This window comes from Dendrobium catenatum, unplaced genomic scaffold, assembly GCF_001605985.2.
Source record: "Dendrobium catenatum unplaced genomic scaffold, ASM160598v2 fragScaff_scaffold_1001, whole genome shotgun sequence".
Lineage (NCBI taxonomy): Eukaryota > Viridiplantae > Streptophyta > Magnoliopsida > Asparagales > Orchidaceae > Dendrobium > Dendrobium catenatum.
In genome coordinates, this window is record NW_021319463.1 from 240859 (window position 1) to 266948 (window position 26090).

Below are 26090 nucleotides of genomic sequence, written 5' to 3' on the forward strand. Positions count from 1 at the left end.
GTGGACGACGTAAGTCGGAAAGACCGTAGTCGGTGGGCGACAGAGGTCAGAAGGACTGTAGTCGGCGGGCGCGTAAGTCTGAAGGATTGTAGTCGGCAGGCGACGTAAGTCGGAAGGACTATAATCGGCGGGCGACGTAAGTCAGAAGGATAGCGTCTGGTAAAAGTCCAGCAATAGAGAGAAATCCAGCATCAGATAGATGTCCGATGAAAGTTCGACAATAGGCAGTATTCCAGTGTTGGGTAGAAATTTGGCGACGAGCAGAGGTTCGACTTCGGGTAGAAGTCCGACGTTAGTTGGTGGCCGTGAAACTGACCCGACGCTATTCGTGTCAACCCAACATGACCCGAATGACCCTGGGCCGTGAAAAATCTGCTAGTTTTTAGGTCATATGGGTCAATATCCACTTTTCATGTCAAGAACAGGTCAATCTCGATTTTTCACGTCAAAAATAATTTTTCGAGTAAAAAAAAACAGGTCAGTTTCAGGTCAAATGGTCAATCCGAACCGACCTAATTTTTTAAACAAGTTGAATTTTAAACTTGAACATGATCCATTTCGAGTCTGGGTTGACCATAACCTAAAATTTTTTAGTCATGTTTAAGACGGATTTTTGGGTCTTGTCAAATATTGATACCCCTACTCACAACAACAGTAACATTAAAATCTGCAAACAACAAAACATAATGGTACGAAAGATAGTAAAGCAATATATTGTGGAAACCAGTAAATTAGTTTAATAAAATATTCATTATATTAGTACTATCAATTAGTATAAAAATCCTATAAATCGATTAAACTAAAACATCAATAAAGCTTGTTGACATCATATCAATATATTTATAATCATATAAGGGTGTACACATACTATCTAACTAATCTACATCTATATATATATCCAACTGGGCCGTGAAAAATCTGCTAGTTTTTAGGTCAAATGGGTCAATATCCACATTTCAGGTCAAGAACGGGTCAATCGGGATTTCGCGTCAAAAATGATTTTTTGGGTAAAAAACAGGTCAATTTCGGGTTAAATGGTCAACCCGAACATGACCTAATTTTTGAAACAAGTTGAATTTTGAACTCGAACCTGACCCGTTTCGAGTCTGGGTTGACCCTAATCCAAAATTTTTGAGTCGGGTTTAAGACGGATTTTCGGGTCTTGTCAAATATTGATACCCCTACTCACAGCAATAATAACATTAAAGTCTGCAAACAACAAAACATAATGGTATGAAAGCTAGTAAAGCAATATATTGTGGAAACCAGTAAATCAACTTAATAAAGTAGTCAATATATTAGTACTATCAATTAGTATAAAATCATATAAATCGATTAAACTAAAACATCAATAAAGCCTGTTGACATCAATATCAATATATTATAATCATATAAGGCTGTACACATACTATCCAACTAATCTACATCAATATATATATATATATATATATATATATCTTAATCATATGCTTATTACATTATTTAGTATATTACATACGTAGTACGATAAATCAATAAGCAATATAGTGTATCAATAACAATGGTAGTAACATTGATTTAGTAATAATATTGGTACAATATCAACGATATTGTCGGTATTGGTAAAGCCAATAATAGTACCAATCAATAAATGCAATAATAGTAAATTCGCACAGTTAAAACAAATCAGTGAATAATAACATTAACAATGAAGCAATAACATGTATTTTAGTAATCACACTAAACAAATAATTTTTTTTTATTTAAGCAATGTTTTATAATATCAATAATCATAAATTATTGGCTCAATAAACAAGTCTTTACTTCTTGTCCGTTATAACTCCCAATCACAATAATAACTCCTTATAACTCCCAATCACTGTATCATTGTATTACATGAATCACTAGAGGTTAACACTAAATAATGTATTCAATGAAAAGCCTGTCAGGCCACCATCATGTACATGTCTGTCAGTCTTTAACCAACGGGTCAATCAGTCTTTATTTGTTTTATATACACATCTTATTATAAAAATAATATCGATCAACTATTACCCAATCACATAATTCATTCTCAATGTAGACATTAAAAATATGTATTTATTATATATTAAAATTACATTATAAGCAAATCAAATAAAATAATATAAATTTTATTTTACCCCGTGAAATATTAAAATCAACCAGCCAAATAATTCAGAATATTCCATACTACAATATATGAAAAGTATCACAATGGAAGTTATTTAAAATAAAAAAAATGAAGTAAAATGGAGAATTCAATGGTTAAAATTGAAATATTTAAAAACATAAATAGGATAAAAGGTCCCTACATTGATCTAAGCAGTTTTTGTAAAAGTGGCGAAGTTAATTAGCAACCAAAATCAAAACTTTTTCTTCCTCTCTCCTCCTTCTTTCCCCCTCTCTCCCATTTCTTCTCATGCCAACCTTCTTTTAAGAACAACTCTCATATCATTGGATTTTTCCAACTCCGTAATATAATATGCTTTATATGATATATATTTTGCTACATGGAGACAAGGCCTTCCCTCGATCAAGTACTTCAGTTCTATCATCTACAAACACTAGTATAATCATTTTAGTTTAGTTAGACCCCATAATTCTTCCTCTTTTTATAAATTTTCACGTTAAAATCCTTATCTCTTACGACTCTTGCACCTTTCTCTTTTATCTGTGTGTGCTAGATTTTAGTACAAGGATAGGATGCTAGAGCATATATTCTTTATCTTTGTAAATGTTCCAGGATGCAACAAGTACTAAAATTTTAAATAATTTTTACGTCAATTGACATACTAACTTCATGGAATGTTTAAATTACACTTCAGAAATTTTTACCTGGTTCATGGCTAGCTCTAAGTAGAGGTTCACATTGACATCTGTTGAGCCGGAGTAGTTATGTCTTATGATTTTCTTGACATCATAATTTTATGCCATGAATTTTGTAGAAGATTGAATATATCTTTTTGAACTACACAAGTTTTAATGTTCAAAAATAGGGGGGGGGGGGGGCAAAATTATATGTATAATGAGCTGCTTGGTTTGAAGTAAAAAGAGTGTAAATTATTCTAAATACTATGATTTTAAAATTTTATTTTTATTGTTTTAATAAAAAAGTGTTTTTTGCAACTATTTATTATTTTTTATACAAATAAATTAATTTGTTTTTAAATATAGCTAAACAATTCTAAAAAATTTAAGTGCTTTTAAAAATAATTAGCACCATCAATTACAACCACAATTACCATCGTGGTCGCTACTACCATGTCATTAATGAAAGATCATTATAGCCTACTATTATATAAATAAGCAAAAATGATTTTTTTTAAATATAAAATATAATTCATTTCAGAACATAAGTAGAATAAAATAAAAAAAAATAAAATTTGATCCAAATAGCTCTTTATTATTATAATTTTTTTGAATGAATTTAATTATTATAAATTTATTTATTTTTGGAAACGGGGTATCGACCCGCTGTCACGTTAGCTTGTAACACGCTTGGCGGTGTCCACTAGTCTCTCGGCGAGTCTACCAGCAACCAGCCCCACAAGTGCATGACCCATAGTTCTTTTCTCCCCGCTTAAGAAGTCGTGCCGTATAAGAGGGGATTCGAACTTTATAAATTTATAACTTTATTTCTTGTTAGCCCATAGCAAGTTAATTTTTATTTTGGTTATTTAAAAAAAAAAACGTGTTGCTGGTTTTAATATTGTGGAAGGTGAGATTTGTCTTAAATGGAAAAACAGCAGTTCATATAAATTCAAAAATTACATTGAGGAGTATTACTCTGATTTACAAACCTAGTCTTGGCACAAATCGGTATGGGCAAACAGAAATATTATTAAACATTCAGTTTATGTCTGGATGTCTTTGGTGGGAGGACTCAAGACTGCGGATGCTCTTATTTCACGTAACATTTTGGTTCCAGTCGGTTGCAGTCTACGTCATGATTTAAATGAAATTGTCTCTCACATTTTTTTCGAATGTGATTATGCTTTTTACGTTCTTACAGAGGTTATACCTGGAATGAAAACTTTTCTTTTTAGGCCCACCATTTTGCAGGTTTTTGAATGGATTAAGGGTAATTACAAGGGGAACAAGAAAGTTTAAAACTTCTATTTAATTATCATCTGCTGCATTATCTACCACATATGGAAGGAGAGGAATGGCAGGAGATTTGGACATATTTTTAATTGTCATAATTCCCTGATTCTTAATGTTAAGAGGAACATTTCAGAGAGAATAGCAAAATGGAAGAACTCTATGGATTATTTGGAACTTCTGTAATATGGATTGCGGCTACCATGTTGGCTATGTCCCTATACTCATCCAGTCGCTGCGAGCATTTTTTGAAGTCTTACCTGGACAATGATGAAGCTCCCGCTCTGGATCCCTTGGATGGTCTACGGGCAACCAGGGATTTCAGGATTTTCGTGTGCCATAATATGTATAATATGAGTCCAGGTTTTGATAGGCTTGGGAGCTCTCTTTTTTTTGGCGGAATTCCTTCTATAGGCTTAATTCTGTATATAATTTTGGTATACATGTTATCTGGTATACTTGTATTGGGGATCAAATTTTGTTTTTAAAATTCTGCAGCTAAGGCTGATAGGGTGATCAAATGTAATAGATTTTTCCTTTTGTTTTGCAGCAGGTTTTGCTTATGCAGTTTTGTTCTTTTAGATTGCTACTGGTAAGTTGTGGTAGCAATATATTTTTTCTTATGTATTCTTTCTTTTTATGAATGAAATAGGCTAAAGCCCCAAATTTTTCAAAAAAAAAAAAGAAAGAAAAAAGAAAAAAAAAAAAGCGTGCGCGTCATTCCTAACACATTACTAAAAGTCATTCAAATTGCCAAATTGGAATCAACACTTTCTTCTGTAACTATAGGATATTCCACTCAAATCTTGTATTCTGCTGCCTCCGACGTTCCCAACTTGCGCCTCACTGCGTCTTCGTCTCTGCAGCTTCCCTCTTCCACTCCATGACCCTACAAACCCTAAACACGCACGTCCCGGCGCGGATGAAATCGTTAGTCTTCTACAAGCACGCCACTCCAGCGAAGATCACCGATGGCCGAGTCTTCGCCGGCAAGCTAGGGTTTCGGAGCCTTATGGTACGAGCTTGTAGAGGCGAACTAGATGGAATTAGGAGAGGGAAGGCCTTGAAGATGGCGGATTTGGCGACGTTGAGTAATCTGTGTGTAGACATCGTGTTAAACGTGCCGAGCCTTCCTCCAGCGCAGAAGGAAGAGAGACAAGCTTATATGGAGGGCTTGGTGGCTTCTGCTCCCGATAAGGTGTGCTCCCCTGCAATGGTGCATTGAGGGTTCTGAGCGTATGTTGGCTTTACATCGGATTTTGTAGGTTCAGAAATAAAATAATATTTCATTTCGTTAAGCAATGTGAATGTTTCCTTATTGAATATTCCAGTGGAATGGGCTTTAAATGCAGCTCTTAAGTGGAGCAAAACAACTCTCGATAGTATCACTCAGTTAAAAAAGGGGGAACAAATCATGTCTTTGGCTAAGGATCATGTGTGCTTATTGGATATCACGTTTAATTACTCATTTCTCACTTGGAGTTGGGGATCACGATGCATGAACAATCCGCTTGAAAAGAGATATATATACCAAAATTGTCAAAAGTTCTAAGCGCCCCCAATGTTTTTTGGCTATTCGAGAATACTTGGAGTTGGGGATCACGATGCATGAACAATCCGCTTGAAAAGAGATATATATACCAAAATTGTCAAAAGTTCTAAGCGCCCCCAATGTTTTTTGGCTATTCCATTCTCGTGGCACCATGAGCAAGTAGGCATATACCCGGATGAGGTTTGGAACCAAAATGAGATTCTTGCATGAATTAATAAACTGATACGTCTTGGTATCGAAAACAACAAAAATACTCCAAGAGATTCAACACAAAAATATATTTTTATTGATGGAAGTCCAAATACGGACAAAGCAAGATACAATGGTCCTCTTTCAAGAGGAGGACCTTCTCTCCCAAACCTTAGATGCTGCTAGGATCCATCACACAAGAGAACTACACACTTAAAACAAAATTCTGCATAAGAATGAAATAAACCCTAGCATTAGACTTAAATAAGCTTCCTTCTTCCCTCCTAAATCAACCTCCTTCATAATGTGTTTCCCTCCTTTATTTGAAATTCAATTAGAAAATTATTTCCTAATTGATTCCCTCATAACATAATATTTTAATTCTCTGTTGGTCTCCACCTCCTCAACCAACCCCTCTTCTTCATCCGCCGGCCCCACCTGGGCCTAAGTTTTCAAGGCCGGGCGATCCGCTGGCTCCTAGGTCCACTTGGTGCGGACCCCTACTGCTTTCGCCGTATCAATACCTGCCCTCAAAAGTCCCACCTTGTCCTCAAGGAGGAATGCAGGGAACTACTACTGCATAATCTGGTAGGACTCCCACGTGGCCTTGTGCTCGGGTATGCCCTTTCCATCGGATCAACACTTCTTTGCTTCCCGTTACTCTTGATTGCACTCCTTCGACATCCAGTGGTTTCAACAACACCTCCATGTCCTCTGTCAAGGTCGAGGGAAGTGTAGAGGAAGGAATATGCTTTTCTATCACCCGCCACAATTAGGACACATGAAACACCAGATGGATGGTTGCCGATGGTGGTAACTGCAGGTGATAAGCCGCGGGCCCCTATGCGCTTCACTATCTCGTAGGGACCAAAATATCACGGGGATAACTTATCATTCCATCTTCGTGCCAGGGCTTTATGTCTGTAGGGACGAAGCTTTAAGCAAATCTTGTCCCCCACCTCGAACTGTATGTCTCGCATATGTGCATTTTTCTTCTTCATAATTTGTTGAGCTCTCAACAAATATCCCTTCAGCTCCCCTAAGATCTTGTCTCTGTCCTCCAAGTATTGTTCTACAGAAGCCCCTAGCGTTCCACCTTGCCCATAGTATATCAAACAAGGGGGTCTCGTCTGTATAATACTTTGAACTCTGTAGTTAGCGTTATCGAATGATAAGATGTGCTATATAAATACTCTGCCCAAGCCAACCATTTGGCCCACAACTTAGGTATATCTGATATAAAGCACCGCAGATAGGTCTCCACAGTACGATTGACTTCCTCTATCCATCCGCCTGAGGATGATAAGTAGTGCTTCTTTTAAAGACGATCCCCTGCATTTTGAACAATTCCTTCCATAACTGGTTTAGGAAGATCTTGTCCCTATTTGATATAATGGATTCCCTCATAAAAATCATTGGTATTGATGCTGCTGTATAGGGGTGGCGAAGGGGGATGAAATGAGCATATTTACTCAACCGATCCACTACCACTAGTATCATCATGTAACCTTCTGACTTAGGCAGGCCTTCGATGAAATTCATAATCACCTCCTCCCACACCTTTTATGGCAGAGCTAACGGCTGGAGGAGCTTTCCTAGAGACATAGCTAATTACTTGCCTCTGGCATATATCTTAGTCAGCCACCATTTTCTCAACATCCTTATGCATCCCCTCCTAATACAGCTCGACAGATAACCAACGACATGACTTTTGGGCCCTCGAATGTCCCCCATTGGCCGTCACATGAATCTATTGCAACAAACATGGAATGTAAGAAGATGTCTTTGGAAGCACAAATTGCCCATCATGAGCAACTTCTGCCCCACTACTGAATATCCTGGATGGCTGCCACTTGCTTCTTGCCAGCTCCTCCCTAATTTTCTTTAGGCATGCATCCTTTTCACTCTTCTCCTCAATGCTTCCCATTCAACACCTAGGGCACAAACAATGCCATCATCTGGGGTTTCCCCCATGCACCTGGATAACCCATATGCTGCTTTGTTTTCCACTTCAGGTCAGTATTGGATTTCAAAGTTATAACCAATAACTTGGAAAATCATCTTTGATGCTCCTCAATGTCCATTCTCTGTTCCAACAAATACTTCGAACTTCTCTGGTCAATTCTGACAATGAAATGTCTTCTGAGGAGATATTGTTGCCATTGCTGAATGGTTAGCACAATCGCTATCAGTTCTCTATCGTAGACTGACTTTAGCCTGGTCCGAGATGTCAACACCTAACTGAAATAGGCCATGGGTCTCTAGCTCTACATAAGTACCGCTCCTAGCCCAAAGCCCGAATAATCTATCTTTACAAGAAAAAGGTTGGCTAAAATTCGGAAGGGCTAAGACTGACACACTGTTCATAGCTTTCTTCAACTCCTTAAAAGCTTGGGTGGCCGATTCTCCCCACTTGAAGTTGTCCTTTCTAAGCTATTATGTCAATTGCCTTCTATTGATCTCCCTTCACAGACTTTCGATAGTAGCCAGTGAGTCCTAAGAATCTTCTCAACTCCTTTAGATTATTGGGCATGGGCCATCTGAGCATAGCCTCAATCTTACTCTAGTTAACAGTAACTCCCTCTTGAGATATCACATGAACTAAGTACTCCACTTTGAGCTAGGTGAAAGAACACTTCTTATTGGCAAATAAGGAGTTCTCCCTTAAGGTCGACAACATAACTCCCAAGTGCTCTCCTTTGGGCCTACTATAAATCAATATATCGTAAAAAAAAAAAAATCAACACAAACCTTTGCAAGTAGGGTTAGAATACCCTATTCATGAGGGACTAGAAGGTGGCTGGTGCATTAGTGAGACCAATCGGCATACCAAAATCTCATAATGCCTCATGTGCGTTTGAAAAGCTGTATTGTGGGTGTCCCAGGGTCACATCCTGATATGATGATTTCCGGATTTCAAGTCTATCTTTTGTTATCAAGTTATGCCTTTCATATTGAAGAACACGGGAGTGGGCTATGACTTGGATCTTTGATGAACTCATTCATAATCAAGTGAAATGTTATATTGATGATTTGATGGTCAAAGTCACGAAAGGCAAGATCATCCTTATGATTTGAGAATCATTTTTGAACTTTTGCGTCGCTACGACTTAAAAAAGAATCCTCTGAATTGCTCCTCTTGTGTCACTTCAGGGAAAGTTCTGGGGTTTGTAGTAAGACATCGTGGTATAAAGATTGATCATTCCGAAGTAAAAGCCATCTTAGACATGCTAACTCCTAGGTGTCTCACTGATGTGATACAAAATCCCATGCGAAAATGATTTTCTTAAGGAAGTTTGCACTTATAAATTTTAGAGAGCAATGTTAAGCAAAATCCTCTATTGATCTTAACGATAAGATAACATTAAGGTGATAAAATAGCTTAGGTCTAAACACATGCGAGAGGTTGAGATCATTAAATAGTCAACTAAGTCTTACTTTGCATACATGAGTGGTTTCAACGAGAAATTCCAATGCTAACAATAAGATTAGTATTATGAAGGGCATCTCTCACAACTCATTCAAATACTAGATTTAGCGGAGGCGATAAAACATTTGCTTTGTGAATCAAATTTATCCACGAGTAGAGTTAACTTAGAAGATAGAGAGTGAGTGAAGAGTTTACCAAAAAAAAAAGGAGTTATGAAGCTATGACGATGGCTGGAATGAAGGGGCAGCAGCCTTTAAACTTCTGGAACTACTCAACAGCAATGGAAGCCTCTTCGGGCGGCTGGACGACACTAGATCTCCTCAGGACAGCATCTAGGACTGGTTCTGGACGGCTGGACAGCACCCTAGTTTGCTGTGGTCAACAGGATAGCAACCTATTGAGCTCAGGGAAACTTCTAGACAGGAAGAAGGGTTGTCCCTGAGATCTGGACAGCAATTGTCGCTCCCGGGATGGCTGGACGTTGGTGGCCTGCTGCAGGAATTTCCAAACAGCAAATTGAGATGTTGGGCAGCAGTTTTCCTGGAGCTTTGGAAGGGATTTGGGGAAGGAAAAATCAGCCAATAGCTGTGGGGAATTTCGGCCAGCAAGGAGGGGAAGTGTTTGAATTAATTCCTTAGGAGTAGTGGATTTGGAAGGAATTAAAGGGGTGAGGAAGATTAATCAAAAGCTGACATTTAATTTCAGTTTTGATTAAATTGGGAGGGAAAAGGCTTGAATTTTGAATTTCAAGTCGTAGGCATTAATGCCTTGAATGGGGGGAGTTAATGGGGGGGAGCCATGAGAGGGGCCGGCGGTTTCATGAAGGAGGAAAAGGGTTTTATTTCATAACCTGAAATTAATTTCAGGTTTTGTATGAAATTAGGGGAAAATTTATTTTGAAATTTGAATTCAAATGGGTGGCCATGAATGCTTTAATTGGAGAATTAATGAAGCATTCAAAGAGGGGAGAAACCCTCATGGGGCCGGCGGTTTCAAGAGAGGGAGAGGAGGTGTGGGAGCAATTTATGAGCTTTCCAAATTAGCACGTATGCATTAGGAAGCTAGATTATGAGATCCTTTTCAATTTGAATTTCAAATTGATTTGAATTTGAAAACTTTCCTAATTTGGCTTTGACAACAACAACAACAACAACAACATCAAGCCTTCATCCTAATTTGGCTTTGACAAATTAGGAAATTTTGGAACTCAATCAATTTTGAATTTTCAAAATTTGATTAAGTGGGGGATGGGGAAGGTAGCCGGCGGTTGGGGTTGTGGAGTAGGTGGTGGAGGAAGGTAGCCGGCGGCCAAGAGGAAGGCCGACCGGTTGGTTCCCTTGGATTTACTGCGGGATGAAGTTGGGGCTTGGATTTCGAATAAGCGGAGTGGAAATTGGGTGTTGGATGTGGATGAAGAAAGCACAAATAAGATAAAAAGAACTTAACCACGAGCCGCGGACTCTTACAACGACTGGTGGGCCTTGCGATTTGCTCCCCTTGAGCTCTTTCCCTTCTCTAGCTCTCATGCAAGAAGAAGTAGAAAGAAAACAAAATTTTCATTCAAATATCATTCATTCATTGACCTCTCATGAAGAGGAGAAGACCTTAAATAGCCAAATGAATAAAGAAAAATACAAAGACCAAATTGCCCCTAAGGCTAACACATGACGAGGCCCTTAAGTAAGGGTATACATGGAAAGAAATACAATATACTCATAAAACAAAATACATCAAATGTAATAAAAAATTAAAAATCAAAAGTTGATCATGGCCGTAGATCATGCATGTCTCCTCGCGCTAGAACTCATGTAGATGTCCTCATCACTCACTCAATTAAGATCATTTCAAGGCAAATTGGCATAACTAAGAAGATTTATTTTTGATCTATTTGGACCTTTAGTTATGAAACCTTAATTGCAACTTTCAATGAGTCCAAGTTTTAGAAGTAGTTTATTACATTAAGTGATCCTACGTTTTTTAGCATCACAACATGAGTTGGGAGTTTGCTCGGGAGACACCTAGGAGGATTCATAACTAAAGGTTAGTCAAGAAGTCTAAGTTATAATTATAAAGTCCCTTGTGGTGTATGGCGGATTACCTAGTTACAAACTTATATTTGATAATGATTAATGATTAGTCATGGGAACTCACGCATGGAGTTGGAGTTTTTGTTATGAAACTTTGATTGGTTGGTTGAAGTCATGATTCATGTACCATAGGCGTGTTTCATAAGGTTATGAGTACACATAGTATTGAATATGCTGTTACAGATGTTAGAACAAGTGATGAGCATCACCATTGTAAGCAGAAATGCTTTCAGTTTATAGACAGAAGAGAGACAAAATCACATGCGCTAGTTAGGTCCTGTGAATAGCGCATTTCCTTTGCATTACCGTATAATCCCAGCCTTTTTGAAGGACTACCTTTGGTTCCTGAAATCTGTCTTGTCTTCACCTGTAAGAGTGAAGATGAAGGTGAATCCACGGATCTGTGCAATGGGATTTTGGAAAGAATGAGAAATTACAGGGAAGTTAGAATTTTTTAGATTTTTTTTGAATTTTGCAATTAAACCCGTAGAGTTTAATGTGCGGCTCATTGAACTATACTCCTAAACCATTTTTTTACCTGAGCTCTAGACGGCTAAGTGAGGCCCCTATCTGGCACCATAAATCATTGCAAGCCCCTTGCTTATTTTTGAGATGATGCGTACTCCTTTTTTCCTTTGCCGTTTTTATTATCCTATCCCTTTTTATTTATTATTATTCTATCCCTTGACTCTGACATTGTCCTGTTCTGCAGACACCCATAATTTGCTAAAAATCCTAGAGTTTGTAGAATTAACCTTACATTCTTGCATTGAGACTCTCTTTTAATCCTGAAGTTTACGGCATACACACACAAAAACCTATTTTTGGATAAAATATTTTTGCATACAAAAATCTATTTTTGCATGCATATATCCTTTCATTTTTCAATGGCGCAAAATAGTGCGCGCCATGACGCAAAATAGCATGAAAAAATATCGCGCAAAATAGCATGCATATATCCTTGCATACAAAAACCTATTGACAAAAAGTTTTGTACTTTCATTTACCTTTTATAAATTATTTCATATATTTCATTATTCCTTTCATATATTTTTATATGTATTTAAATCATTTATATATTCAACCATATACACTTTCAAATTGATTTTCTTCTTTCTTTACATATGTTTTAAATCAATATATAGTCCTTTCACATATTCATATATATCTATACTATCATACTATTTGATGTACATTTCTCTATAATACTCATTTAAATGTCAAATGTTCATCTTCACATATGCATTTTGATGCATGCATATTTTAGTTTATTTTCATTTTATTGTAATTTGAATATTATAGTTATTTTTTATGCTATCCAATGATGGAGAACTTCTAATGATCATGAGTAGGTAGTGCTTGGGCATGGCAAGCCTTGGGTGTGCTAGCTTCTTGTGTTCTTTTGGTCTTTGGGCTGCTTGTTGCCTCTCGGGTTGGGCCTTGGCTGCTTTGGTTTATAGCTGAATTTTGGGAGGTACTTGGTTCTAGCTCATTAATGCTTGAGCTGATGCTTTAGCTCATTATTTGGAGGATTAATTGCACTTATTAGCTCATTAAGTGGAGTGGTTTCTTGACTCTTTCTTTTCCATGTGTCTCTTCGGTTCTTATCTCCTCGCTCTCCTTCTCATGGGCTATTCCGATCCCCTGCTCTGTCCCGATTCCCTGGGCGCCTGCTCCGTTCCCTTGGCTGCTTTTACCCAGTTCCTGTGTTGCCTTTTTGGGTGATGTTATGTTTTGCCTGTTGGCCTTCTTCTTCTCCTTACCTGATTGGTTTGGTTGGAGGTGGAAATTGGCTATTTGATTGCCCCTTTTCTCTTATAAATTAGAGATGTATTTGTCATGAGGAGGTTGTTGATTATCTTGAGAAAAGTCTCTAAAAACCTGAGGGTTTCTTCTCCTTTCTTGAAAAAGCTTGAGAGCTTGTTCCAATTCTCTCTTCCTCCTCTCTATTTTGTCTTGGGCTTCTTACCTCTTCTTCTCTACGCAAGTTCCACTCCACTTGTATTCTTCTTCTTGAGCTATTGGAGGTGTTTGTTGGCAGAATTTGGTGACATTTGCTAGAGGAGTTTGGTTGGATGTTGGACCTTGTTGCTGTAGTGGACCCTTGGTTTTCAAGCCCTAAGCACTTATATTATTTTACCTGCTTTTTGTTGCATGTGAGGAAACAGTTTACCGGTTGTTCTGAGGATAGTGCTTTTATTTTTAGATTTTGTTTCGCTTGTTCGACTTTGAATTGTTTTGACGTTTTGTTTGGATGTCGGTTTGCTAGATTGAATCAAGTTTTGTTCTAGTTGTCCTAGTGTTCTCCTCTATTGACTCTTTCTTTCTAATTTGCCTGCATCACATTTGAATTAACATCTTCTTACATATAATAACATTCAAATATAAGTAAAACACTTATATAAAATATTATCTTTAGAATCTATATGGAAATACAACAATAAAATTTCTTTTCACAACTGTAAGTATCCACTTTGAATGTTTCGGTTTCAGCTTCTTTCAAATCTTCAACTCTTGAGATAATCTTTCTTACTACAATCTCCAATTCACATACAAATATATAACTCTACAATCTCCAATTCACGTACAAATATATAACTAATATCATCTTTTAACTTTCACTATTTTTATATAAATATTTCTTTAATAAATTCTTATCTCCAATATCCTTTTTGAGATATGTTATTAGCTTCAGTTGTCACCTTTGTACATCAGGTTAACCAATTCTCCATTGTTCCAAAATACCTTTAATTTGCATTAATCATTGCTAATGATAACATTAAGTTATTCACTAATATTATTGTAAGATCTACTTAAAATCTCATGCCATTATAATTTTCTCAATAAGTCTTGTTCTTTTTCTCTTTGAATCAAGACACTCCACACCACATTTCTCCTTCCTATTTGTTAATCACTTATTATGTCACTAATTAGTGAAAATAAAATATTAATAATTGAATGTAAGAAAATAATTAAATTCACTTACTCCTATTGATAGAAATGAAAATCCACTGATTTGTTTACCTCAAAATTTTATTCACTTCCTTTTTCAATTCCTTCTTCTATCTCCCTTTAATATAACTTATCTTTTCTTAGGAATCATAGAAGAAGAAAAAAATACTAAAATTTGAAAAACTTATTTTCTTCCTTCTTCTTCCTCTCAGCCGCTTCTCTTGGCAACAACTTTCTCACGTGATTTTCATCTTTAGGAGTGAGCGAACGGTAGTTCTTTCGTGTGAGTTGTTCTATTTCATTCCCGTACGCATTCTTTCGCTCAGAACCGAAAACCGAATCCTCCAGCCTTGCTCGCACTTGCGTGTGGTCTGCCTGGGCCGGGTTTACGCTCCAGTTTCCGCTCGGTTGTCCCTCTGTCATCGGATAGAAGCCGGTTCAACTGAATCGGCTGAACCGGTTCTCACATAGAATAATTAAAAAATGCTGAGTTAAATGAACGGAGAAATGCAAATTTTCTTCTATTTCTTTTTTATTATCTTTTCTTTGTTTCATATCTTTTGAAAAGGGGTTTGTTGTAGGTTGATTTTGATGTTACACAATACAATTTTATGTGATATGTGAGGCGTTTGTGTTTTCTGTACTTCATCCTAGAAGTTCACGCTTTTTTCACATTCTTTTTTTGTTTCATTGCAGAAATATTGGGAGGCCGGTGGTAACTGCAACTTGGTCATTGCCGCTGCTAGATTAGGACTTTGTGTGATCACTCTTGGTCATGTAGGGGATGAGGTTTATGGACATTTCCTTCTTAACGTGCTTCAGGAGGAGGGAATTAATATGGTTGGTTTAATTGAAGATTCTAAAGCTTCTAAAAATGCTGCCATGTATGAAACACTTATTTGCTGGGTTCTAGTTGACCCTTCTCAGAGGCATGGATTTTGTAGGTAGAATACTTAACTGTTACTTCATTTTGAACTTTATTAAGTTAAATTTTTAATTAGCTGGTTAGTTTAACATTACTAATTATTTTAAATGTATCAGTATTGCTGATTTTAGTGATGAACCTGCATTCAGTTGGTTGAATAAATTATCTGGACGAGTTGAGATGGCCATCCAGCAATCCAAGATCCTATTCTGCAATGGTTATGCGTTTGACGAACTTTTACCTGATCTGATAGTTTCTGCGTTGTTTTATGCTATAGAAGCTCAATCAGCAGTGTTTTTTGACCCTGGTCCTCGTGGAAGAACTCTTTTTAATGGGACCGCTGAACAGCGGAAAGCACTTGAGCGATTTCTGAAGCTCAGCGATGTCCTTCTTTTAACTTCTGATGAGGTTTGTTCCTTGCAATTTTTGGAGTATTGAACTGTAAATAGTATATATTGCTAGCCCAATCTTGGGTTTTAATTTTTCTCACCAGCAATTATTTTTATGTTGTCTTCCTTTTGCTAAATTTGCATGCTTTATCATACAAAATACATTTACTTTTTTTTTTTTAATAATTTGTTGGGTGCTGGTGGGAAAGTCAAGCATGTGCTTCCTAGCCTTGCGGAGGTTCCGTCTGTACCTATGGTTTTGACCCCTGTTGGCCTTGGTTGTGAGGACTCTGGGGTGAATGAATTAGCTGTGGAGTTGGATATTGTTGTATCTGTTGAGGCCAATGATTTAGAGCAAAAGGTGGATTCTAATGCTGTGTTGGTTTCGTTTTCTCTTGGGAAGGGTGACGAGATTGTGACGACTGGTCCTAACGTTGGTGAGATTGTTGAACCTCACAATTGTTTAACTAATCGGATAGTTTGTAATAGTGATCTCCATGTTTCTTTTGGAGATGTTAATGAGGGTATTATTCCTTAGTCTGATTATGGGGATGAATCTCCTGCGGGTAATGGGTCAGGGGATGATCGTTCTTCGGAGGGGCTGGTTTCACCTGTTGCGGTATGTATTGGGGTGGAGCCTGATGATGTTAGGGGACATTTGGTGGATGTTCCTCTAACTGTTGTCTCTAGTACATGCTTGCTGGCCCATCTTGCTGGTGGTAGTCTTTGGAGCAATGTGATTGGTTGGATCTAAATGAAGGTTTTTATTCAGATGGTGGGGGGGACTTGGATGAGTTAGCTATGGATGCCCCTCTAATTGCAGATGACAGATTTCTTAAAAAGAATGAGAAGTCTAGAAATCGTAAGACCAAAAAGAAATGATTTTTCCTTTTTGGTCTTTGCCTGGTTTTGACTTTATTGATATTTTGGATTTGCTTTAAGAGCGGCACAGAATTGGGGTCTGGACAATGATGAAGCATGTTTCCTGCATGCGCCTTGGATGACTTGGGCTTGGTGGGCAACCTTGGTGTAGTTTTCTGTTTTGCTGGATTTCAGTTTCTGGATGCTTCCTTTTATTCCTCCTTGGATGACCCATGCCTGGCAACCAGGTAGCGGTTTGAGTCCGTCTGACTTACCCGTTATCAGACTTTTGACCCTTTTGATAATTGTATTCTTATGGATGTACTTTTATTTCCATTGGCCTATTGTTGTGTTGTGGCCGTTTGTTGTAATAGCCCTTTTTGTCAATAAAATTTGGTTTTGTTAAAAAAAAAAAAACATTTACTCTTTTTAGAAGCCAAAGTCTTATTGTGCAAGTAAATAACTTGTTCTTTGTTATACTCTTTATTATTATTATTATTATTATTATTATTATTATTATTATTACAAATAATATAATTATTTGTTTTGATTTCGGCCTTAACTCTGGAAGGTAGTTTGTGTACTCAAGTCATCGCTCGCCACTTTACAGTTAGATAAAAATAAAGGATCATTAGCTTTAGGGAGATGTGAATCCATTTCGATGTTGTTTGTTTTTTGATTATGTAATGGATGATATAGAATAAGTGACATTTTGGCAAGTGACGCAGTTTGACGATGGCCAGCAATAACATGGTCCAAGGAATGTGAATCACAATGGAGACAACGTAGGCCACATACTGACGCAATTGAAAATGGTTTGATTTCAAGGAATATATTTTGCCAATAAAAGACTCCTTTTGGTGTATTTCATATATATTAAAAATTTACTTTAACATTTCTTTATCTTGCACCAATCAATCATTAAAAGAGTGAGAATAAAAAACAATAAACCTCAAGCAAGGTAAGCAAAGGTAAACCTTAATGCTTCTATTGTGAACTTTTATTCTGAGGACTATTCTACTTGACAAGATTGGACACTTAGTGCAGGAGTTGAGAAGCAAACCAGAGGGATGAACAACGTCATCTAGAGGTGCTCTAGGATTTGATTTAGTTGAAGAAATTATGTTTTGTTTATTTTGTATATTTTAGTTTTAATTTCAAATTTGTTTGCATTTATGGTTTATTTTGGTAAAATTAGGTTGATTTATCTTTTTGAGCAATGTTAGGTTTGAATTTGAAAATTTTATGATTAAATTTTCTTTTGGAGATGATTAGATTTGATTTCAAATTAACAAATTATTTGTCTTAACTTTGTAACCCTATTTATAAAAATGTGCATTCATTGCTTATAAGTGATTGATTGATTATTGATGTGATGAAATTATTCTAGATGCCTAATGCGAGCAGTCTTTTTTTTAATCGAAATTGTGTATGTAGATTGCTCCAAGTTGTGTAGTGTTCATCTATTTACTTTTCCCATTTACAACAATTTGGTTTTAGAGTCAGATGGGAAAAGCAAAATTTTAATTCATTCCTCTCTTTATCCCGACATTCTTACCCTCTAGAACTCCATCCCCTACTCATGTCCTATGAAACTCCATCCCAAACTTGTTAAACTCAAAATACCGTTATTTACTATTTAAATTTCACTGACAATCAATTTTAAAGTTGAATGCTCGACCCACCTACTCACTATAACCCAAAAGTCCCTGAAACCAAGGTCGAATAATCTCTATCCCTTTTTCACGTATCGAATCTCTCTCCTATGACCACAGTATCACAGTCACTCATGCCTTTCTAGAGATTCACCGGCGCTCATTTTTTTCCGACAATTTTTTGCTACTTATCTTGTGTTTCCATTCTACTTCTCTGGATTATTGCTCTCACCATACATCTCTTGACCGACCTACTAAACAACCAATCTCTCTTGAGCGCTATAGATGCTATCATTCTTTTAATCCTGCTCATAAAGCTTGTAAAGTCACAATCAAAGCCTTGCTTCTTTTCGCATCATTTGGAACACATACATTAACCACTTCTTTACCACCAGACGCGCACTTCTCTAGTTGCGTCTTCCTCAATCTATCATGTTCTCTACCTTCTCTAAGAACCCTTACTTACCACATAAAACTTTCCCTCTAAACACATTCATTTCTTACTTCTTTGGACCACTGGATTGGAAGTGGGATAACATCAGTCCTTATTTCGTGTCTGCTTGATATATTCATTACCTCCTCAAATATCATTAGGTTCCTTGTAACACAACTGTTCAACAAAAACTCAAACATGGATATATATTCACCACAATTCTATTATTCACTTATCAAATTTCAACAGCATCATATTATCATAAAAAAGGACATCAAGATGCCTTGAGTGCCATCTTCATCATTCTCATATTTACCTTGCAAATGATTTTGTTTATCGACATTGATCAAATGTTCTTTTTCACATAAATATGAAGATTATCCTAAATTTAATTCTCATATTAGTATTCATAAGTTATAATTTTGGTTATGATATATTGGATGTTTAATTCTAGATCACATAAATCAAGTTATGATTTGTCTCATTCTCTTGATCAAAAGTTGCAAACGTCATACTCTATAAAACTTGTGATACCCTCACCAATACATCTTCAAATAAGGTTTTTGATACCGGGTGGAAATATCCAAACCAATTTAGCCAACCAAACACGCCTCCTTGTGGTCAGCCGAACATCTTCCTATGAGCCTGAAGTTCCTCCTACCCCGATAGTATGATGCCGGAGCTGAGCTGTTTGATTGTATTGACTTCAGACTATTTTTATTCCATTTGGTAGCTTATATGGCTACATAGGTTTAGTGCTTGCTTTTGTTTGTGTGTAGCCTATTATGTTGTTACATGTCTATAAATACTTAGCCATTGATTGTAATAGGCATATTTGGAGATGAATAATATTTGAGTTTTACTCTATTGTGAATTCCTGTATCCTAAGATTTGTTCTTAGGTGGTGAGTTCTTGCTCCAATGAGTTCTTGGAGTGGTGTCCGACGATCGTGATCGGATCATCAACGTGGATTCGTCGATCCCCCTCCGGTCCGGTGTCATTTGGTATCAGAGCCGGCAAGTTGCTGGCGTTCTTGTCCATCGCCGTGTCGCCTTCGTCGCCAGTGTCATTTATTCACCTCGTCTTGGAGAGACTTCAACATAAGCTGGAGCTGATGACAAATGGGATAGCTGACAAACTCATTTGGCATCTTTAGTAGCTCCTCCAAACAGCACTCTTCACGAGTTTTATTGAACTGAACACAAAATGGATCAACTATGCACATATAGGTATCCACAGAGATTGCCTCCAAGACTTTGGTGTCGGAATGTGTAAAGGTACCAAGGGGGTTGTCGTGGTCAAGTTTGGTCATATCAATTTCGCGATCAATGACGGTGAGCATATTTGTTGTTTTGTCTGGAATGATATGAATGACTAGCTCCAGCGATGCATCCACCTTGCTCTCCTCATCATCATATATGGGTTGATCAAGATCAAGAACTCCACCGAACAGTCGTCATCATACACGTCGTGCACTGGCTCATCATAGAGAGGCAAAGACAATGATTTCATAACCAGATCTTCAAAATCTTCGAATCTGAACTTGATCGTGGGTGGGGTGGAAATCTGACGAGGTGACCCTTCAAATAACGTCTTCGTATGAAGGACTCTGATCATCCAAGATATCTTCTCTGTCATTGATTCGTAGGGATTCGACCTAAATGGAGGATTTGTAAGCCACCAATGGAACAACTTTATTCTGTGGTTGGATGCTAGGGGAACTCAAGCCTTTCCTCCATTTGAGCCTTGACAGCCGCTGCTGGAGTTGTACAATTTCTTGTTGAAGATCTTCGATTTCTGCTTCTTGAATTTGTCTTTGATGATTTTGGCAATGCAATATCTTTCGGGCTCTTCTAGGGCAAATGAGACAGTGTGGAATAATGTGGCAAATGTGATCTTCCTAGAATCACCGGTTGGCGTTGGCTTCTCCTATTCAAACACAAGTTAAGATTACCAAAACACTGGTGACAAGAGCACGGCTGATGACACCTACACCTTCTTGATCAATTAGTTAGAGAGATTTCCTCAGTACCAGAACAGAGAATTCTTCATAACCGGGAGAGCTATGCTGTCTTTACATCCCAGAACTTGTAACCCTCATTTTGTGAGGAATTGGTTGGAAAGAAGCTGAGTTGAAAATTGCCATGGCGGTCTTCAAGAATTAGATTGGAGCATCTAAAACTCAATCCAATCAGCAGGCGGAGTTTTTTTTTTTTTTTTTTTTAATTTATTTATGTTAATGGAAGAATCATCCAAGAATCAGTCAACGTCTTGTTGATGATAGGTGCCTTGCATTGTGGGGTCAGCAGAACGGTCAGGGGATGGCGCTGGACTCGGAGATGGCTGATTGTGGAGAGCAAGATTGGTCGGACTAAGCAATGACTGTGTGCGGGATGTGCGGTAGAGCAGGACCTGTGGGGAAACTGGTTGGGCGCGGGTGGTGGCCTCGAACCGCAAGTGGGGCGCTGGATGCACGATGGGTAGTATACGGAGATGGTTAGAACGCGGTGTGCAATAGGGAGATTTCTTGTCTCTGAGATCTCAGCATGGATGGTGGTAAGCCAAAACATTGACATAGGGAAGTCGCCGAGCACTCATCTTCGGGCACAATCAAAACCAACAAGAAGAAGAAAGAAACGAAGAAGAAGAAGCAAAATGGAAAAGATCAGCATGTAACCACTACTTAGAACTCCAGGAGACCAGATGACGCCAATCCACTTGGATGCTTAGCGACTGCTGGATCGCCCTTCAGAGCTTCTCCGGTTCTTCTCTTCACGACCTAAGGAATTCTCAGGATACAGAGCAAGAAGAACCTATTGGCTCTGATACCAAATGACACCGACGACGGAGGCGACACAGCGATGGACAAGAACGCCATCAACTTGCTGGCTCTGATACCAAATGACATCGGACCGGAGGGGGCTCAACGAATCCACGTCGACTATCCGGTGATGGTCGTTGGACACTACTCTAAGAACTCCTTGGAGCAATAATCCACCACCTAAGAACAAATCTTAGGATACAGAAATTCACAAGAGAGTAGTACTCAAATATTATTCATCTCCAAATGGCTAGGTATTTATAGACATGTAGTAACATAATAGGTTGCACACAAATAAAAGCAAGCACTAAACCGATGTAGCTAAATAAGCTACCAAATAGAATAAAACTAGCCTGAAGTCAATACAATCAAACAGCTTAGCTCCGGCGTCTGTTTTCCTCTCAATACACTGTACAAGTTTCCTATGTTGGCCTCATGCATCTTATAGCATTTTCTGGTTCATCAACACATGCTTAAACTTTTTTATTTTTTCCCTTTATAATAATAGCCCTTATGATGATGTTTATGATTTTACATCTATTAATGATGACTTACCAACACTTGAGTTTATTATTGTGCTTGATGTTAAGCGGGTTATTATCAGAGGTTAACCCATAATTTATTTCTGACGAAATGTCTAAAGCTTTTGAATTTTCTGGAACATTTTTGCAGTTTCTATTGATTATAACAATGAGATACCTTTAGCTATACCAAAAGCTAGCAAATGATCTTCTCCAACTTCTTGCAGTGATTGTTACTGCAATTTACTTTCTCACTTCTGAAACATACATTACTTCATTTGATTACAATTGATTCACACATTTGCTAGATATTGAATTTGTGCTCTTGCTGCCATCATTATCACTTTGTTTATTGTTGGTCCGCATTGCAAAATCTTTTAGATGTATGAAATTTGGAGCCGTACAACTCCCAAGCTTCTAAATCTATGCGTGTTCTTTAGACTTCTCATACTTAATGACTTTTACTTCCATTAAATGGTGATACCACCCTTTCCACATTTGCTGTTTCCTACAAATTATTCGAAGAAGAAATTTTTTTAGGTCAAGTGAATTGATGCTCTACAAAAAATTATGTTTCGACTACTTCTAAGCGAACCTATAAGACCGTCTCTTAATCAATCTTTAAGAGAAATTGCCAAGTGAAGTGCAAAATTCTAAAAGCTTAACTATAGGCAACTTCCGATGGGAGCTGTAAAACCTGCTATTTAGGGAACTTCCAAGAAAAAGTGTTAAACCCTCAAACCAAAACCCAAAACCATAGGCTACTTCTAATGGGAAGCAGTAAGTCCTATCTCTTATAAAATCACAGGCCACTTCCAATAGAACTAGTAAGCCCTATTATTGGGAAACTTTTGAGAGAGGTGACCTTCCCCAAATCAAACTATAGACTACTTCCAAGGAAAGCCACAAGGCCTGCTGCATGGGCAGCTCCTAAGTGGAGCCGTAAGCCCCAACCTAAACCTAAACCTACGAGTAACTCCTAAGCAGAGCCAGAAGGCCGACCTAAACCTAAACCTAAACCTACGGCCAACTCCCAAGCGGAGCCGTAAGCCTTAGCTCAAACCAAACCAAACCAAACTACCATAACACTAAAACCCACATCTAACAACTTCAGTTTATTTGGGTTCCATGAGATGAGGCAATCCACGATTGCTAATTAGATTCCCTAGACACTACGATCAATGATTGTTTGTGTTGGTAGATTGAAACCTACGGTATTCCCGAGATGATGGAACCATGGTATCTTGATCGGGTCTACCTTCATCCCCCACAACCAAGATTTAAACATTTATAATTCTAAATTTATTCATCCTTAATCTAGAGTTATATTCTACGCGATAGGAGGGGTAATTAACTATGGGGGCTTGTGCTCATAGGAAGTAGGAACCCATAACTAAATAAATCCCGATACAATCATCGGAGAAAATCTGATTAATTAAAATTCAATCTACCTTAGAAACCAGCTTATGTTATATCGATCTTCCTGATAATTGAAAACATCAACGGCTGATAAAATTTGTTTATTATACTTTCAGGCGGCAGCTGCATATTTTGCAAAATGTTTTATGAGTGGTTTTAGTTTTTGTTCTTCAACATGCATCCCTGTAAAATTTGGTTGATCTATATTATACTAATTACCTTATGACCTACCTTTACTACAATTATGTACCAGGCTGAGTCATTAACTGGGATAAAAAACCCGATTCTGGCAGGAAGGGAACTGATTGAGAAAGGCATTCGCATTAACTGGGTTATTATTAAAATGGGAGCTAAGGGATCGATGCTGATCACCAAGTCGAGCATTTCTTGTGCTCCTGCGTTCACGGTACAATTTCAATCTAAGACTTCGGCTTCGTTTGGGACGACTTTCTTTCTGCTTCTTAAAGCAGCTTCCTAGTACAAAAATTTTAATTTTAATTTTTGTACTATAAAGCTGCTTTAAGAAGCAATAAGAAAGCCATCCCAAATGAAACTTTCATTTTAGACAACTTTTTTATTGCTTCTTAAAACAACTTTTAAATTTAAAATTTAAAATTTTTATACTAAAAAGCTACTTTAAGAAACAGTAATAAAGCCATCCCAAACGAAGCCTAAATCAACGCATCCTTTTGGGGTGGCACAATTTTTTTAATATTTTTTAAAATAGTTTTTTAGTATAAATTTTTTTGAAAGCAACAAAATAACTACGGCCAAAAGCTGTCCCAAATCAAATCAAAAGCAGCTAAGTAAAAGCACATATTTGTTTGTATAACAAATTGTTTACATCTTTTTTAATTTTACCTTAGAAAAACCGCTGAAAAAAAATCATTGTGGTTGAAAAAATAATTTTTAACATCAAAATGAAGCCTTAACTCTCTAAGTTGTGTTAATGATAAATTGAGATTCCATACTAAGAACATAATTTACTTTCTTCTACACAGGTAAATGTCGTAGATACTGTTGGCTGCGGAGATAGCTTCACTGCCGCTATAGCTTACGGATTTCTGCATGACCTGCCGCCTATCAGTACTTTGGTGCTCGCAAATGCCGTAGGTGCGGCGACCGCCACTGGTTGCGGAGCAGGCCGAAATGTCGCCACCATAGCCAAGGTTTTGGAACTTCTGAGACTATCAAACATAAACGAAGACTATGAGTTTTGGACTGAATTGATCAATATTGAGCAAGCAATTGAAGAGATTTCCCTCCTCTCAAAAACAAGTGTCAATGGCTGCAGTGACCGTCTGATCCTTGTTCCCATACAAACCGTTATCTCCCAGCTAGTTCCCAAGCTTGAATCAATGGATAGTAACAGAACTGGTGTCTTTCATGACAGAGAAGAACAAGTGATGGAATCTACATGAGTAGATTCCATTTACATCACTTTGCTATGCTAATTGTTCGAAGGACGATTTGGTGAAGCCTGCAAATTATTTTGTGCGGACACCAGATGAAGATAACCGTCCTGATTGCTGTGCTTTTATTGTCTTTTTGTTGCGCTTTTGCAAAAGGGCAGTAAAAATGTAACAAATATTTAATATTTACTAAATAATTAAATATTTGGTGCACTTTTGCAAAAGGGCAGCAAAAGTTCAATAAAAATGCATTCATAAAAGACTTTTTGCAAAAGTGTAGCAAAAGGGTAGCAAAAGGCTAGCAAAAGCATAGCAAATTCGGACAGTTCTCTCAGTCAGGTGTCCGCACAGAATAATTTCTCAATTTTTTTGTGCCCATTTCTATGGCCACACATTTGATTTTTCTGTAAGTTTTTTGTTCTAACTGCCTTTCCAAGTGGCAATGTAAATAAAGAAGGCTCAGCAAAGATAATAAGAAATTAAGTTTTATGGTTTTTATGAAGATTAATGGTGCAGCACTGTAGTTGGAAATTCCAGTTGATCGTATAGTACGAGGTGTTCATCCTTAAAGAAACTTACATTCTTATTAACAATTTTGGATTGTTAATAGTGTGACCATTTTTTTTTTTTTAGTATTTTTTTTTTCTTGAATGTTCAAGTAAGAAATTTTTTAAGTTTTATTATTATTATTATTATTATTATTTAGAATTTTTTTTTAGATGTTCAGTTGTGCTGTACTCTTTAGGGTTTGAAATTTGTCTTTTTAGACTGTTGGTATTTTGATGGAAGGAAATTCCGGTTTGTAGAGTTGATATATTAGATTTGAATTATATTAAAAAAATTAGAGATAGATGTAACAAGATTTGGTTAAAAATATTATAAATTTATTTTTTTATTTTTTATTAAATTTAAATCAGAGTTTAGGCCTAATTTGATTGGGCGTTTTTGGTTCTTATTCCTTTTTAAAATCTTAAATATATATTTTGGTTCTTCAAACCAAGTTTTTAATAGCATCATTTTTTTTTTCATTTTTCTGCTGTTTTAGAAAAGCTTTTTATATGTGATTCTTCGTTAGAAAATTCATTTTTCTAAACCGTTTTTTCTTAAAACTACCTTTTATAAAATTACTAGATAACCAAACGAAGTCTTAATAAGACATAATAGAGAAAAAAGATTTTTGTAATTGATCTCATATAGTAGGATAAAGGTTTGAAGTTGTTGTTATTGTATATTTTATATTTAATTCAGAAATAATCTATGAGTTATAAAAGGGAGAAAATACTTATGATTTAAATAATATTATAATAAAATGATAAAAAATATGAACTAAAAAAATAATAAAT

At 36.9% G+C, this 26090-nt stretch overlaps 1 protein-coding gene across 2 annotated transcripts; it reads left to right on the forward strand.

The window, feature by feature from the left end:
- Positions 1-4833: 4833 nt before the first annotated feature.
- On the forward strand, positions 4834-25249 carry LOC110098787 (ribokinase). Of its 2 annotated transcripts, none has more exons than XM_020825714.2 (5): positions 4834-5299; positions 15008-15255; positions 15386-15644; positions 23589-23741; positions 24337-25249. In XM_020825714.2, exons 1-5 carry the CDS (start codon positions 4985-4987, stop codon positions 24754-24756), a joined length of 1395 nt encoding a protein of 464 aa, XP_020681373.1. In that variant the 5' UTR covers positions 4834-4984; the 3' UTR covers positions 24757-25249. The 2 variants fall into 2 exon arrangements, with proteins under 2 accessions (XP_020681373.1, XP_020681371.1); XM_020825712.2 differs by having other exon boundaries at positions 4840-5299; positions 15353-15644.
- Positions 25250-26090: the final 841 nt, after the last annotated feature.

Excerpts from the sequence above, each read along its gene's own strand:
- LOC110098787 (XM_020825712.2), top strand. The coding sequence starts at position 4,985 with ATGACCCTACAAACCCTAAACACGCACGTCCCGGCGCGGATGAAATCG. Across the intron at positions 5,300-15,007 it reads TGGCTTCTGCTCCCGATAAG|AAATATTGGGAGGCCGGTGG; the intron begins GTGTGCTCCCCT and ends GTTTCATTGCAG. Across the intron at positions 23,742-24,336 it reads CTTGTGCTCCTGCGTTCACG|GTAAATGTCGTAGATACTGT; the intron begins GTACAATTTCAA and ends TCTTCTACACAG.